The sequence below is a fragment of the Marmota flaviventris genome, chromosome 14 (genome assembly GCF_047511675.1).
Source record: "Marmota flaviventris isolate mMarFla1 chromosome 14, mMarFla1.hap1, whole genome shotgun sequence".
NCBI lineage: Eukaryota > Metazoa > Chordata > Mammalia > Rodentia > Sciuridae > Marmota > Marmota flaviventris.
The window spans coordinates 12,615,432-12,630,635 of NC_092511.1; the positions used below are offsets into that span (position 1 = coordinate 12,615,432).

General features: G+C 32.1%; 1 protein-coding gene across 1 annotated transcript in view; it reads left to right on the plus strand.

Annotated features, from left to right (window-relative positions):
• Positions 1-14,364, plus strand: part of Gen1 (GEN1 Holliday junction 5' flap endonuclease) — a 29,468-nt gene extending 15,104 nt beyond the window's left edge. The window contains exons 7-14 of the mRNA XM_027937910.3: positions 1,644-1,735; positions 3,118-3,268; positions 3,560-3,596; positions 3,682-3,762; positions 4,680-4,810; positions 7,687-7,748; positions 9,651-9,797; positions 10,291-14,364. Coding sequence (XP_027793711.2) covers positions 1,644-1,735; positions 3,118-3,268; positions 3,560-3,596; positions 3,682-3,762; positions 4,680-4,810; positions 7,687-7,748; positions 9,651-9,797; positions 10,291-11,621 — 2,032 coding nt within the window. The 3' untranslated portion in view covers positions 11,622-14,364. The remainder of the gene's footprint in view (positions 1-1,643; positions 1,736-3,117; positions 3,269-3,559; positions 3,597-3,681; positions 3,763-4,679; positions 4,811-7,686; positions 7,749-9,650; positions 9,798-10,290) is intronic.
• Positions 14,365-15,204: the final 840 nt, after the last annotated feature.

Consider the following 15,204-nt stretch of genomic DNA (forward strand, 5'->3'; position numbering starts at 1 on the left):
CTTTTATTTATAACCATGGACATTTTGCTACAGGCTGTTTACTACTAAGTTATAGAATAAATGAGGAGGAAAAGAACTGGGACACAGGGAGAATTCAACAGTCTTGGCCCCAATAGGTTGAGATAGGTGGTGAATGCCTGAAAAGAAATACTAAGTGATAGAAATAAAGAAGGAATGACCATGAAAGATAATTCACATTCCTGTATTCTTTCCTGTAAAGCTTCTTTTTTAGCCATAAAAACTATTGATACATCTAGGACTTCAGAAAACCCATTATTGACACCAGTGATTACTGTGCCAAAACAGGAAAGAAAAGGTGTACTTTGGCATTGGGGTGTGTGAAGGAATCATTTGGGAATTTTGAAGAATAGTAAAAAGAAGGAAAAGCAAGCAAATATGTTAGTTGACTAATTCCAGGGCATTCTTGAAACAGTTTCAGCAAATTCGTACTTTGGGCAGTTTCATAAGTGTTTCTCTTAACACTTAAAAGTACTTAAGTTATATTGCTTTTTATAATTATCTATTATTCTAATTTTCATAAATTTATGCTGGCTTTCCCTGAATACTTTTGATTTTTATATCTTTATCACTTTATCACTATCATTTTTAGTTCTTTATCGCTTCTCCAGAAGCGATTAATGCTAATTTTTAACAAACTTGTACTTTGTCTTTGTGGTAAATGAGTAAAATTCTAACAGCTAAAAAATAATTCTAAGTACCAGATATTATCTAAAGAACTTAAGAGGTAATTTAGCTTTTTATTGAAACCTTAACTTCTGTAAGTAGAGGGACACATTTCACGGTACTTAATGCTTTATGCTTACTACCTAGCTTTTTGGTGGTTTTATGTTAACATGGAATGTTAGACAAAAGCAAAATTAACTTTTATTTATTAGAAATTTCCACTGTAATATATATTTAAATTTTTTTCATTAAATGAGTAATGTTTTTCTGTTTGCATAACAGATTAAGAAATGCTCATTTCAACTAATGCAGATTTCTTATTTGGTTTATATATTACACTTTGCTCTGATTTCTGATGTAGAAAAATGTTCATGTACACATTCTGTTTGTTTTAAACTCTGGCATATAGAGAAGAGAGCAAAGATATGTAAATCATTCTCTCCATATATTGCTATCTAACAAGCTCCTTCTAAAGAGATGCTGAGTGAATATATAATATATGATTACAATACCCACATTTAGGTATATACTCTCTCCTTTTTGGTAATTGTGCTTTTTTTTTTTTTTTTTTAAACTGGGAATTGAATTCAGGGACACTTAACAAATAAGCCACATTCCCAGTCCTTTTTTACACATTATTTAGAGCCAGGGTCTCACTAAGTTGCTTAAGGCTTTGCTAAGTTCCTGCAGCTGGCTTTGAGCTCGCCATACTCCTGCCTCAGCCCCCCATGCCGCTGGGATTACAGGCATGTACCACAGCATCCAGAGGGCAATTCTGCTCTTCTTAAGGCCACATTTAAAACTTGTGACTAAGGGTTTTTCCAGGCAAGGTCATCAAATTTATCTCCCACCAAAGGGAAGATAATTTGTCAGGTGAAAGGAAATAGAGTAAATTGACATTTGATAACAGCATTTTTGTGACCCCTGCCCCCCCCCCAAAAAACCAATTTCTATTGCAGATTTAATCAGTGGAATGAAAAATCATGTTATTCTGCTGTGCAACCACTAGTAGCTAAAAAACTGGCTCACTGCTCTGTGTGCTGCCATCCAGGTAAGCAGACAAGAGGGACTATCCTCATGATAGTCTGATATCCACACTTTCATTACTGTTCTTATTGTACTTTTTCATACCTTTATTAATAACACTTTGAAGGCTTTTTCTCACTAGGTTGGGAATGCCTTAGATTCAAATTGTTATACACAGATAATAGACTCTCAGTAAATATTTGTTGAATGAAATGATGTGAACAGATGATAAATATACAATAAGTATAATTTCAAACTGATACCTAATTACTTATGTCTTAAAATTATCATGTTTTCAATATATAAATCCTTTTTTTAAAAATGGGAAAAATGGAATTGAAACCATTTTACTTTTTGGTGTTTTTTTTTTTTTTTTTTAATACTTTTTGATTGTCAATGGATCTTTATTTTATTTATTTATATTTGGTGCTGAGAATCGAACCCAGTGCCTCACACATACTAGGCAAATGCTTTACCACTGAGCCACTACCCCAGCCCCCTGTAGTAATTATTTATATTTATTTACTTAGATGATTATTTATTGTCCCATAATGCACTTTTACTATGTGTAAAGATAATGACTTCAAACTAATTTCTATATATAGTCACTCTTATTGAAAATAACTTGGATCTCCATTAGTCTTAGTTTTGTTTTTGTTTTTTTTTAAAAAAAAAAGGAGGAGGAGGAGGGAAAGAAAAAAAATATGTATATATCACTGAGCACAGCTGTGTCAGAAAGGCCTTTCACTCCCAAACGAGATTAGGAGATCCTATTAGCTCATCTCAGTGTAAGTTTTCACTGACTTTGTTAATTTATAAATTAAATCATAGAAGAATATAAATGTTTTTACAAATAATATGATATTCTGTAATTTCTTGATATTTTATAAATGACAACTTTAACTCAAATTAAGTATATATACATGCTCTTCTATACTCTCAAAACAATGTTGAAGGTAACCACACTTTTCCTGTTTAAGGAAACTTGGGCCCCACACCTATGTTGTAGTCATAATCTATTTATGTTTCAAGCCTAGTTTAAAAATAACTGTGTAACTGAGAGCTACGCGCTGACAGAGGTAATTAACTGCCATATGCTTTTAATATGCTAATCAAAGAAACCCTATTATTAATTATTAATTATTAACCCATTAATTATTCTATTAAATAAATCATCATTTTGGTAATAATTGCATTATGCTTTTCTATAGCTACTACATAAACCAGAAAGTTTTTACTCTGTTCAACTCAAATTTTACTCTATTCAACTCAAATTTACTAAAACCTATGCTAGGCAGTACCAACTTTTGAAAGTTTAGATAATGAAAAAAATGTAATAGAAAGTAATTCATAAGCACTGAAAATTATACTTTCTTGTATATATATTTATATACTTTCTCCATAAAGGCTCACCTAAGGATCATGAACGTAATGGATGCAAATTATGTAAAAGTGATAGATACTGTGAACCGCATGACTATGAATACTCCTGTCCTTGTGAATGGCACCAGACAGAACATGATAGGCAACTAAATGGAGTAGAGAACAATATTAAGAGGTATTTTTTTTAAGACTTTTTTTTTTCCTATCATGAGCTGTATATAGACTTGTGATTGAACTCTTTTCACATAACCTCCCACATCTAGATTAGTCATACATATACTTTTCTTGATTCCACTCCAAAATTCAGCCATCTTAGGAGATAGTTGTTATTCAGCTATAAACTTGATGAATGTTCAAGAACTACATGTAATATTTTTCTTTAAAAGACAGGAGATTGGACAAGATCATTTCAGATTCTGTCAATAATTGTCTGATTATAGTAATAATGTATATAATTTATTTTCAGGAAAGCTTGCAGTTGTGAGGGATTCCCATTTCATGAGGTAACCAATAATTCAATTGTATATTCATTTCATGAACTTTTTAAGTTTCATGGTCCCAATTCCTTTTTTTTTTCCCCCCTGGTAGGTTATTCAAGAATTCCTTGTGAACAAAGATAAATTGATGAAGGTAATCAGGTACCAAAGACCTGATTTATTATTGTTCCAGGTACCCTAAAATGAATTATTACTTTATAGTACAAAGTTAGTAATGAATTTATTCAAGAGGTTTAAAAATGAAAACAGATAGTTATTGACTATTCATATATTTTTTAGTATTTACTTTTATACTTTACTCCTTTGCCACACAGTGGACATACTTTCTATACCATAAGAGAAATCACAATAATGCTATTTTTTTGAAAATGTCTTAATTACCATATATCCAGTTACCATATATCCATATTGTATCCGGGACTATGTTTGTGGGGAGGGGGCCTCCACCAAAGAATGTCAGGATCGCATGCATGATTGTGGAAGGCAATATAAGTTACAAAAGGATTGAGATTTGAAATCTGTGATCTAGATATAAATTTGAACAGTCTGTCATCACTATGTGACCTGGAATATGCATTATCCTCAAAACAAAAATAACATTACTTGTTACCATAAGTATTAAATGAGATTATGTTTATTATCCCTTAGTATAGCGGCTCTGGGCACAGAAATGGCTCAATAAATTGTAACTATTTGCTACTTGCCCCTTTCAATAACCGTATTAATAATTGCAGCCAACATTTAGTGGCCACTTAAAATTTACTATTGCATTTAATAATTTACATATATTCTCAATCTTCATAATCTGTGAGTTAGGTTATATTGTCTCCATTTCACAGAGTAAACTAACCATTAGACGGGTTAAGTTACCATACTTCCAAAGTCTAGGAAGTATGCTGGCATTCAGACCAAGAATCTTAGAACTTCATCATTGTCCAGTGCTTCCTCCTTAGAAGGCTCATCGTTCTTTCTAGTAATACTCTCATTAATTTTAATTTAAATTATAATGGAAAAAATGGTAACACCTAAGAGTATTATTTGTTTCCAAGAAATTTTTAAAGTCTTGTCTTATTTTTATCATATTTACAGAGATTTACCCTTGAAAAAATGGAATGGCCCAATCCCTATGCATGTGAGAAATTGTTGGTACTTTTGACCCGCTATGACATGAAAGAAAGAAAACTTGGTAGAAGGAACTCTAAACAATTACAGCCAATACGGTAATGTAGCTTAAGAATTATGTGATGAAGACTCCTTGTTTCCATTAGAATATGTGATGATCTAAACTATTCTTAATATCTCTAAAAGTGGGATATGTAGCTCTTTATTTTGCAAAGGTGGAGGAAAAACCTCCTGGGACATGAAAAGCATATTCAGGGCTTTTAGTTTAGACAACACAGTCAATTCATGCTTTGACATATTCTCCTACTTCAAAGACAGTAATAATAGGTTATCAAAAGAAATAAATATAAAAACAGCTAGACTTAACAAGATAACAATTTCAGTAGACTAGGAAAGAAACAAAAGTATAGAGGGAATAAGGGACTAAAACCAAGGCCTGATAGGGTCAGATTTGTTTCTTAAAACCCAGTAACTAGGCTGGAATTGCTGCTGAAAAATACTCAGCAAGAAATGGAGAAGTAGAAGTGAGAACAGAGATAAAATATGAGAGAATTGAAGAAAAATGCATTGTAGATAAAGAAATAAAATAGTTTTTAAAAACAATTGCATCATGAATTCACTCCAAGTCAGTTTTATTAAATAGTTAATACTGATGGTTTTTATTTTTTATTTTGAATTTATTGGTCTTTCTGAATACTAGGAAGTCTCAAGGAAATGAAGGATATTTCCGTAAGAAGATGAAAAGGTGAAATTACAAAACGAAGTAGATAGAAATGATTTTAAATAAATGGATATAAAAAGTGAACTTCTAGAAGTCTTAAAAATTAGAGATAAAGTCTTAAGAAAAAGTCATTTAAACATGGGACTCTAGGCTTAATTTGATCACAGAGAATTGGAGTATTAGAAGACTACTAATCAAGTCACACAGAAGACAACTTAACACTAATGAAAAATATTTAAGTTTAACTTGAGAATACTTTGAGAATTTCTACCTGTTTTCTAGAACCAACTAGGAGGGAAAGTAATAGTAGTTTTTGTTTGTTTGGTACTAGGAATTGAACTCAGGTACTCAATCACTGAGCCACATCCCTAGACCTATTTTATTTTATTTAGAGATACGGTCTCACTGAGTTGCTTAGCACCTCTCCATTGCTGAGGCTGGCTTTGAACTTGCAATCATCTTGCCTCAGCCTCCAGAGCCACTAGGATTACAGGCATGTGCCACTGTCCCCGGCTGAAAAGTAGTTTTTGAAGAGATAACATTTGATAAAGTTTTCTAAAATTTATATTCCAAGTACAATAAATAAATCCAGCATATTGTACCCAGCATATCTAGATATTGAGCATAAAAGGAATGTCTTAAAAAGTGCTAATAAACAAGAAAGAATCATCAACAAATATTGAAGACACTGATGAAAGATTGCTGGGAAAAAAGTATGATTTCAACTGTCATTCCATAGATTAATTACAAAGGAAAAATGGTACCTTCAGAAGTAGAGATCAGCTTAATTAAGTTAGTAATGACTACTAATAAAGATATCATATCATCTGCATGTATGTGAGTGTGTGTCTGTGTGTGTGTGTGTGCTTATTTATTTTTGATTTTTTGGCAATGCTGGTAATTGAATGCAGGACCTCATGCATTCTAGGCAAGTGCTTAACCACTGAGCTATAGCCCCAGTTCTATGTAATGTTTTAGCCAAAAGAAGTTTCATCTCAATCTAATGAGGAAAAATACAGTCTAATGAATCCAAAGTGAGGAACACTTCACAGAACTGCCATTCTGGACTCTTCTTTATGAATATAATAAAAATTTTAAAGCTATAAAGTTTTTCTAGATTAAAGAGATATGAAAATATAAGCAAAATATTGTGATCCTGACTAGATTCTGAGTTTTCTTGAAGCTACAAAGTACATTTTTAAGTACAGAGAGGGAAAATCAAAATTAACTGTATAATAGTATTAATTTTCTGAAGCTTGCTTTGTGGCTAGGGAGAAGAAATCTTCACATATTTTGGCTTTGTAGGGGTGATGTTCTAAGGCATGTATGCAACTAATTTTCAAACGGGAAAAAACAAATTTGGCAAAATATTAAGACTGGCGAGTTTCAATAAACGTGTTAATATTTATTGTACTATTGTAACTTTTCTAATGTTTTGAAACTTTTCAAAATAAAAAGTTTGGGGGGAAGTATCAAAAATGACAAAAGGCAAAGGAATGACAATCTGATAGCACATACCTTTCATAACAGTAATAGATGCTGATAGGAAATGATGGACTAATATTTCAAAGTGAAATATTTTATTTATATTTATATTCATTACTGAGTGAAGTAATTGGTCACCTAGAAATTATTAAAACATTTTCCACAGAAAAGGTATTTTCAGACATATAAAGAGTAATCACAAGAAGTATGATCTTGGTCATCCTTACCAACAAAATTAAAATAAGAAAATAAAAGTATCAAACCAAAATCATATAAGAAGGAGGAAGTAGCAAAGAACAAGCTGGTAACAGAAAACACAAAATAACATTTATGAATGCATCCAATTTAATCAGTAATCACAATAAATGTGAGTGGATTAAACTCATCTGTTGCAAGTTTAGTGGATACTGTGTTTACTAAGAACATACAAAATAATAGCAAGTTTGTATAAAATAAAGAGATTTAAGAAGATTTATCAGGCACATACTTACCAAATAATGTAATAAAGTAGACTTCAAAGTGAAAATCATGGAAAAAAGGAGCACTGCCCAATAAAGAAGGAACAGTTTACTAAGAAAAATATAACAATTATAAATCTTGTGCACCAAATATAAAATTATTATTTTAACTACTCAAAGGAATAACTAGGCAGTAATTTCTTATTTTTACTTAGAATAAAAATCAATAGCAATTGAATTATTCTGTCTGTAAATTGAAAATTTCTATGACACATACAATTAGACTTCATTAGATGAATTTATTTTTCAGAATTGTTAAACCTCGAATCAGAAATGGAGTTCATTGTTTTCAAGTAGAATGGGAAAAGCCTGGTAGGTATTCATTATAAGAAAAATGTTTTAACATAAAATATTTGACCATACATGTGTAGTAAGTGTGTGTGTGTATCTACATATAACATAAGATGCATATAAAGCATGTATCATACATTAATTTTTTAGTTTATTTGTGTAAACTGATTTACTTGTATTATTTTAAATAGACTTTGATTAATAATATGATAAACTTCAAGTGATTTTTAGTTGGTATTTATTTTGTAATGTTTAAGAAAATAATATCAATGTATTCTTTAAAAAATTCTTCTACAAAAGTTCCAATCATTGGATTTCAAATATAACTAGTTCTAAAACAGTTGAAATTGCTGAATAGTCACAGGGTACCCTTCCTTTCCATTATTCTGTTTAGTTTTATGAGAATTTATAATTGTCACATTACTCTTATTTTTGCCACACACAGAAATTTTGTGAGTTCTGAATTATCTTCAGAGACAAGTACACATAATTTAAAATAGAAAATGATCCCAAGTTTATATCTATTTGCTCTTGAAGTTAGATTGTGTGATTATATTTGCATGAATTAAAGAGTGGATTTGTTCAACAGAAGTTTAAGCTGTAGGAAACTTTGAAAAATAAAATTATATAAAGAACTAGGTAACTAGAGCTGGGTACAGTGGCACATACCTATAATCTCAGCTCGGGAGGTTAAGGCAGGAGGATCTTGAGTTCAAAATCAGCCTCAGCAATGTAGCGTGAACCTAAGCAACTCAGTGAGACATCCTGTCTCTAAATAAAATGCAAAAAGGGCTGGGGATGTGATTCAGTGGTTGAGTGCCCCTGAGTTCAATCCCTGGTACCGAAAGAAAAGAAAAAGAAATAGGTAACTATTCTAAGCAATAGTAAGAAAATTGAAGGCTAAGGAATTTGGAAATTATGTAGGAACAGTTCTACCAACTAATGTATTTTCAGGAAAGAAAATATTAGCCCAGTTTAGCAGTGCATCTCTCCTGTCTGGAACTGAGGAACAGCTAACTTTTATTTGTCCTTGAGGGAGCTATTCCTGAGGGAAGAAGTGGACTACAAGCTGATTTTAAACAAGAAACACCTTAAGATCACCTGTTTCCTTCTGCTATAAAGTTATAGATGTTTTCATTATAATTTGGCTTTGCATGTAGTTTTGCCCACATATAGAATAAACATGGGAATCTAGTCTACTATTTTTATATCACATCATGAATTTACATATATGCATTTTCATTTGTCATCTTCATGGGAATTATCAACTGCTTGGGAATATCCTCAAGAGATTTATAATGGGACCTGGGGTATAGGTCAGTGGTAGAATACTAGTTTAGCAATGTTAGGTCCTGGGTTCGATGCCTAGCACTTCAAAAGAGAGGAAGAGATAACCTCTGACATAATAATATTTTTGATGACCTTTTCAATTCTGTTCTGTTCAGAAGCCATCTCTTTTAAAGAAAAATAATTTTAAAGTCATAGAAAACTGTCTATTCCATTTCTTATCCAGAATTTTAACAATTACTAGGAGAAATTAGAACCAACCAGCCAACCAACTTGAAGTTCTCTTATTTTCTTTTTTTCTTTCCCTCCCGGTACTGGGGATTGAATCCAGGACTGTGTACATGCTAGGTAAGCACTCCACCACTGAATTCCATCCCAGCCCAAAAGTTTTTTATTCTTTAAACTGCTGCTACCATCTCTGAAGCAAAAAAATTTTCAAGTTCTAATTTCAGAGGAATCTCCTTTCAGTTTTTTCCAGACCAAAAATAAATAAATAAATTCTATACTATTAGAATAGAGATCTTATAAAGCAAGATTTCTGATAAATTGTCAATCTGGGGTATACTTTGTTACCTGGGAAAAATGATTTTTCAAATCTATAATTAAGACTGCTTTACTGCATTTTTAATCTTTTAGAACATTATGCTTTAGAAGAACAACAACATGGAGAATTGCTTCTACTTACAATCGAAGAAGAATCATTGTTTACAGCAGCCTATCCTGAGATTGTAGCTGACTACCAAAAACAAAAATTAGAAATTAAAGGGAAGAAACCAAAAAAAAGTAAGTACTGTGTTGGATAGCTGTATATACTACACACTCCTGTTAGATAAGAACCACCTATTCTATTTGAATATGTCTTGTCTAAATTTTGTTGGAAGTTCTGTAAAATCAAAAGAAAGAATGATACTTTTTCTCTTTAACTTCATATACTTTTTTTTAAAGTTGAAAAACCAGAAGTACATCATTCTCTTCTGTGTCTACTAACTTAACCAGATATTAATAATTATACTAACTGAATTCAGAGCATCTAACTATAACATTTGGGGTTATTAATATATTTTTTTTACTATTTCTTAAACCTCATTAAGAAAAACAACTCAATTATAACTTTTTTCCAGAAGAAAATATTTTATAATATTTTTAGGAATGAATAAAGAAAAAGAGAAAAGGCAAAAAACAGCTCACATAGAAGATTTCTGATCTGAACTATGTATTTTTACCCAAGTTAAGGAAAAGAAAATACTTGTTTATTATATTTTTTTTTCTTTTTCAGATATGAAAATTAAACCTAAAGGAAACAGTTCACCAGAATCAGATGATGTAATGAATTTTCAGTCATTTAAGACTTTAAACCCCACATGTGAAATCTTTCTTAAGCAGAATGCCAAGTTAAATTTGGAAATTTCTCCTGATCCTCCATTACCACAGAAACCTATTTCTGCCTTATCCAATGGCTTGCTTTTACCTGAAAATGCTCCTTATTTGAGTACACAACAGCAAATGTCTTCTTCAAGACCTTTGACTATACAGGATATTAAAGATGTCAGTAAGTCTCTAATTTCAGAATCTAATCAGCCCAATACTTCATCCTATAATATATCTGCAATTAGTGACCTACACTTGAGTACCATTGACTGGGAAGATACTTCTTTTAGTAATTCTTCAGCTATTCAAATAAACCCTCTCTCTCATGTTTTACAACAATCAGAACTTGAATCAGACCTATCAGCCATCCCTGAAGACTTTGGAAATATCCCAGAACAGTTGTCATATGAATCAGAATGGTGTACCACAAACATCAATAAAGTGTTGCATGGGAATCTTCAAAAGATTAGTCCTGAAGAGCATCTACTTTCTGGCATTAGTGATTTACATCTTCAGGATTTGCCTTTAAAGAAACGAATACAAATAAAATCATCATATCCTCAGGATAATATACAACCAGATATTCATCTGAAAACTGTGTCCCTAACAAGGGACAAAGAATCTTGTATTGATAACAGTAGTTCTGATTGTCTGTTGCATCTTTCAAAAGATCTTCCAGAAATTCATTTGCAAAATGAATCTAGAAAGTCTCATTTCCTAAAAGGAGACCAGCTACATCAAGAAAACTATAAAGTTAGTACTTCCATACCTTATCCTGTCAATAATCCAGTAGTAAAGACCTCTGATATTAGAATTGGACCACTACATCCTGCTTTAGATCGTAGTAGAAAAATTGATAGGCAACGCATTCAAAAAATCGTCATGAAGAATAGTGTTTTCTTTGACAGACATTCCTCTGACGAAGAAAGTACCCCAACATTTGGGAAAGCTAAGTGCACAACTCAAAAAATGAGTTACAGTTCTCAGAACCATAGCCCAGCCCACTTCAAAGGACACAACCACAGCAAATTGAGTAACCCTAAGATACATGTTAAAGAAACTGAACTGTTTGTCAAGTCTTATAAAATAACCGGAAATGAAGAAAAATGTTTTCTAGATATAGCAAAAAGTTCTGAGAGTTGTCTACAAAGTCATAAGAAAGACAAGGAGCCTGGTACTTATTTGGATAGTCCTCTTCCTTTATCCCAGAGATTAAAAGTAAGATTCCAGAATACATGAAAGATAAAATACTTCAGTATAATTTATTATTATACTACTATCAATATAAGCAAAGCTGAGGGAGGGTAGATAGTTATTGTTTAGTAGAAAAATTTAATTTTTATATATTGTGAAAAGTTTCTGCCATTTTAATCAAAATTATAATTAAAAAGTGGAATCTAAAATTTGGGTTTTAAAAATGACTTTCTGTGATAAAATTTCAGATAATATATATTTTTAGAACACATTTTTATTGTTTTTAAAAAATATCCATATTGTTCTTATAGTTTTAAATAGTGCATTATTTGACAGAGTAAATGCTTTGTTCATTTGTTGATTTTTACTTTTTCTTCCACAAGCCACTGAAGCATTTATTTATATTCCAGCTTGTTCCCAAGAGGGTAACTTTTTATAAATATCTTGTAATGTTATCGACTATACTTACCTGATAGTTACATTTTCTCTCAATGTGAAGATACTTTAGTGTCCTCTTTTACTTGTGGTAACCTTTTTCTCCTTTGTGAGGGGTAAAGGAGAGAGGATGGTTAATATGTAGTAAAATCATGGTTGTAATGGTTGAATAAACTAAGGAAATTTATCCTTATTCCCCAAAGTTCATGGTATATCAAGTGGAAAAAGATTTTGAAAATCCCTTGTGTAACCAAAAGAGGATTATAAACTCATTAAGAGGATTATTACCTCATTAAGAATGCAAAACAGCTAGTTAATAATGTAGTAGTGCTGTGGGAATCAGTTTCCTTGCTTTCTAATTCATTGAGTTTTCTGCTTTTTCTCTTCTATAGCACTTTTCTTTCCCTTACTTTTGTTTTAAAAATTAATCTATGCACTATTGATTTGAATACATCCACATATTAAGTTTTTCATAAATTTATCTAGTACTGAAAAATTCTAGAGAGCATCCAGATTTGAAAAGAAATAGTGAAACTGCTTCTATTTGCAAATGACAATATTGAAAAATATATATTGAATGTATATTTCAAATGTATATTGAAAACTCCTAAGGAATCCATTAAAAATCTGTTAAAACTGATGAGCTCAAGGTTGAAGTATACAGATCAGCAAAAATCAATTATTTTTCTGTGTACTCACAGAGTATAAAAATAGAAATGAAATTTCTCTAAATGAAAATTAAGAAAATAGTTCCATTTACAGTAGCATCAAAAAGAAGAAAACACCTTGGAATAAATTTAACAAAACAAATGGAAAAACATTCTAAAAGTAACAAGTATTGTAAAAGAAATTAATAAATGGAGATCTCATGTTCATGAATCAGAAGACTTAAAATGGCAACACTATTCAAACTGATCAGATTCAGTACAACCCATCAATTCTGGCTGGCTTGTTTTCTGACTGGCTGGCTGGCTGGATTGCTTTTGTAGCAGAACCTAGCAACTGATTCTAGCATCATGGAAATTCTAGAGACTCCGAACAGCCAATTTTGAACAGAAAATTGGAGGACTCACTGATTTCAAAACTCACTACAAAACTTTGTTAATGAAAAAAATATTGTACTAACATAAAGATAGACATGTGGGTCAGTATAGATCAATGGGATAGAATCAAGAATCTAGAAATATGCCCTCACATTTATGATAAGTTGATTTTCAACCAGAGTCAAGAGAGTTCAATGGGGAAACAATAGTCTTTCAGTAGATGCTGTTGAGAATATTGGATATTTATATGAAAATGAAGCTTAATCCCTATTTCATGTTATATATTGCTTAAAAATTACTGTAAAGTGGATCAAATCCTTGAATATAGGAAGTAAAACTATAAAACTCTTAGGAGGAAATAGGTATAAATCTTCAGGGCTTTGGTTTAGGCAAGGGCTTCTTAGATATGACACCACAAAAGAAAGATAAAGTAGACATCATCAAAACTTGTGTTATGAAGGACAGCATTAAGAGAATGAAGAGAGCTGCCATGGTGGTGCACGCCTGTCATACCACCACTCAGGAGGGTGAGGCAGAGGATTACAAATTTGGGTCCAGCCTGGGCAACTTAGTGAGACCTTGTCTCAAACTAGGTAAAAAGAGCTGAAGATGCAGCCCAGTGGTAGAGTGTTTGTCTAGTATGCACAAGGCCCTAGATTCAATACCCATCACTGAAGAAGAAAAATGTGAAGAGACAACCCATGAAATGGGAAAAAAATATTTGAAAATCCTGTGCTAAGGGACTTGTATAAAGAATTCTTGCAAATCAATAATCAAAAGATAACTTAAAAATGAGCAGAGTACACATTTCTCCAAAGAAGATATACAAATTATCAGCACATGAAAAAATTCTTGACATTATTAGCTACCAAAATGCAAATCAAAACCATAACTTGTTATTGCCTCACATCCAATAGAATGGCTAAAATATAAAAAATAAGGATGAAGGCAATGGAGAAATTGGTACCTTCATAATCCAGCAGTAGTGTAAAATGGGATAGCCACTTTGGAAAAAGTCTGATGTTCACTCAAATAGTTAAATGTAGAGTTACCATGCAATTCTCCTAGGCATATACCCAAGGCAAAAAGAAAATGTCCACATAAAAACTTGTACACAAATGTCCATTGTTATTTATAATAAAAATTAGAAGTAGTAGAAATTGCTGAGGAAGGAGGAAAACTGACATTTATTATATAATTATCAACCATATACTGAGTGCTTACCTAAGTTCTTCACAAAATTTTTATTATCAGTAATTCTATAAAGACTGTATTGCTCCCCCCCCCCAATAAATCCCATTTAAATGTTCTCCCAATGGTCTGCTTATCTTAATTTGTGCATTACTCTGAGCTATGATAATCAGTAGGACCATCTAATCCAGGCAAATACTTATAACAATATCTAGATCTGCCTTTTTTCTTTTTGTTGTAATTAATTATACACGACAGCAGAATGCATTTCAATTCATTGTACACAAATAGAGCACAACATTTCAATCTGGTTGTACCTGATGTAGAATCACACCATTTGTGCAATCACATATGTACCCAGGGTAATGATGTTCCTCTCCAGAGCTGTTCTTGAGATTTTGAGATGAATAATGTGTAAGGAATGACTTATCTGTATTCATTTAGCTATAATTGTATGCCCTTTGTGTGTGTGTGTGTGTGTGTGTGTGTGTCGCTGGGGATTGAACCCAGGGCCTTGTGCATGCAAGGCAAGCACTCTACCAACTGAACTATATCCCCAAGCCCTAACTTTATGCACTTTAATGTGAGTTTTTACTTTCTCTTCCTCAAGGACTTATTTCATAACCTGAGTTATGCCAATCATTTTTAAAGCATTCTATGTTGCACTGATTCTTTGCTGATCTGGTTGTGTTGTTGATACACAGACTTACAACAGCTTACTGTTTATGTGTTTGGTTATCGCTTTATGACCATCACGTGTCTGAAATTCTGCCCTTAAGGTCTGCCACTTGGATCTTGGAATTGGTTTCTCCCTCTTACCTCGATATTTGGAGGCTTGTTCTTGTCTACCTACTCGAGGCTTTGTAAGATTAGTCTTTGAGGGAATGGCTAGTATTTTGGGTGACATGGCTAAAACCTTTTTGTCAGACATGCGTAGCTCAGTTTCTTTTCTGCTACAG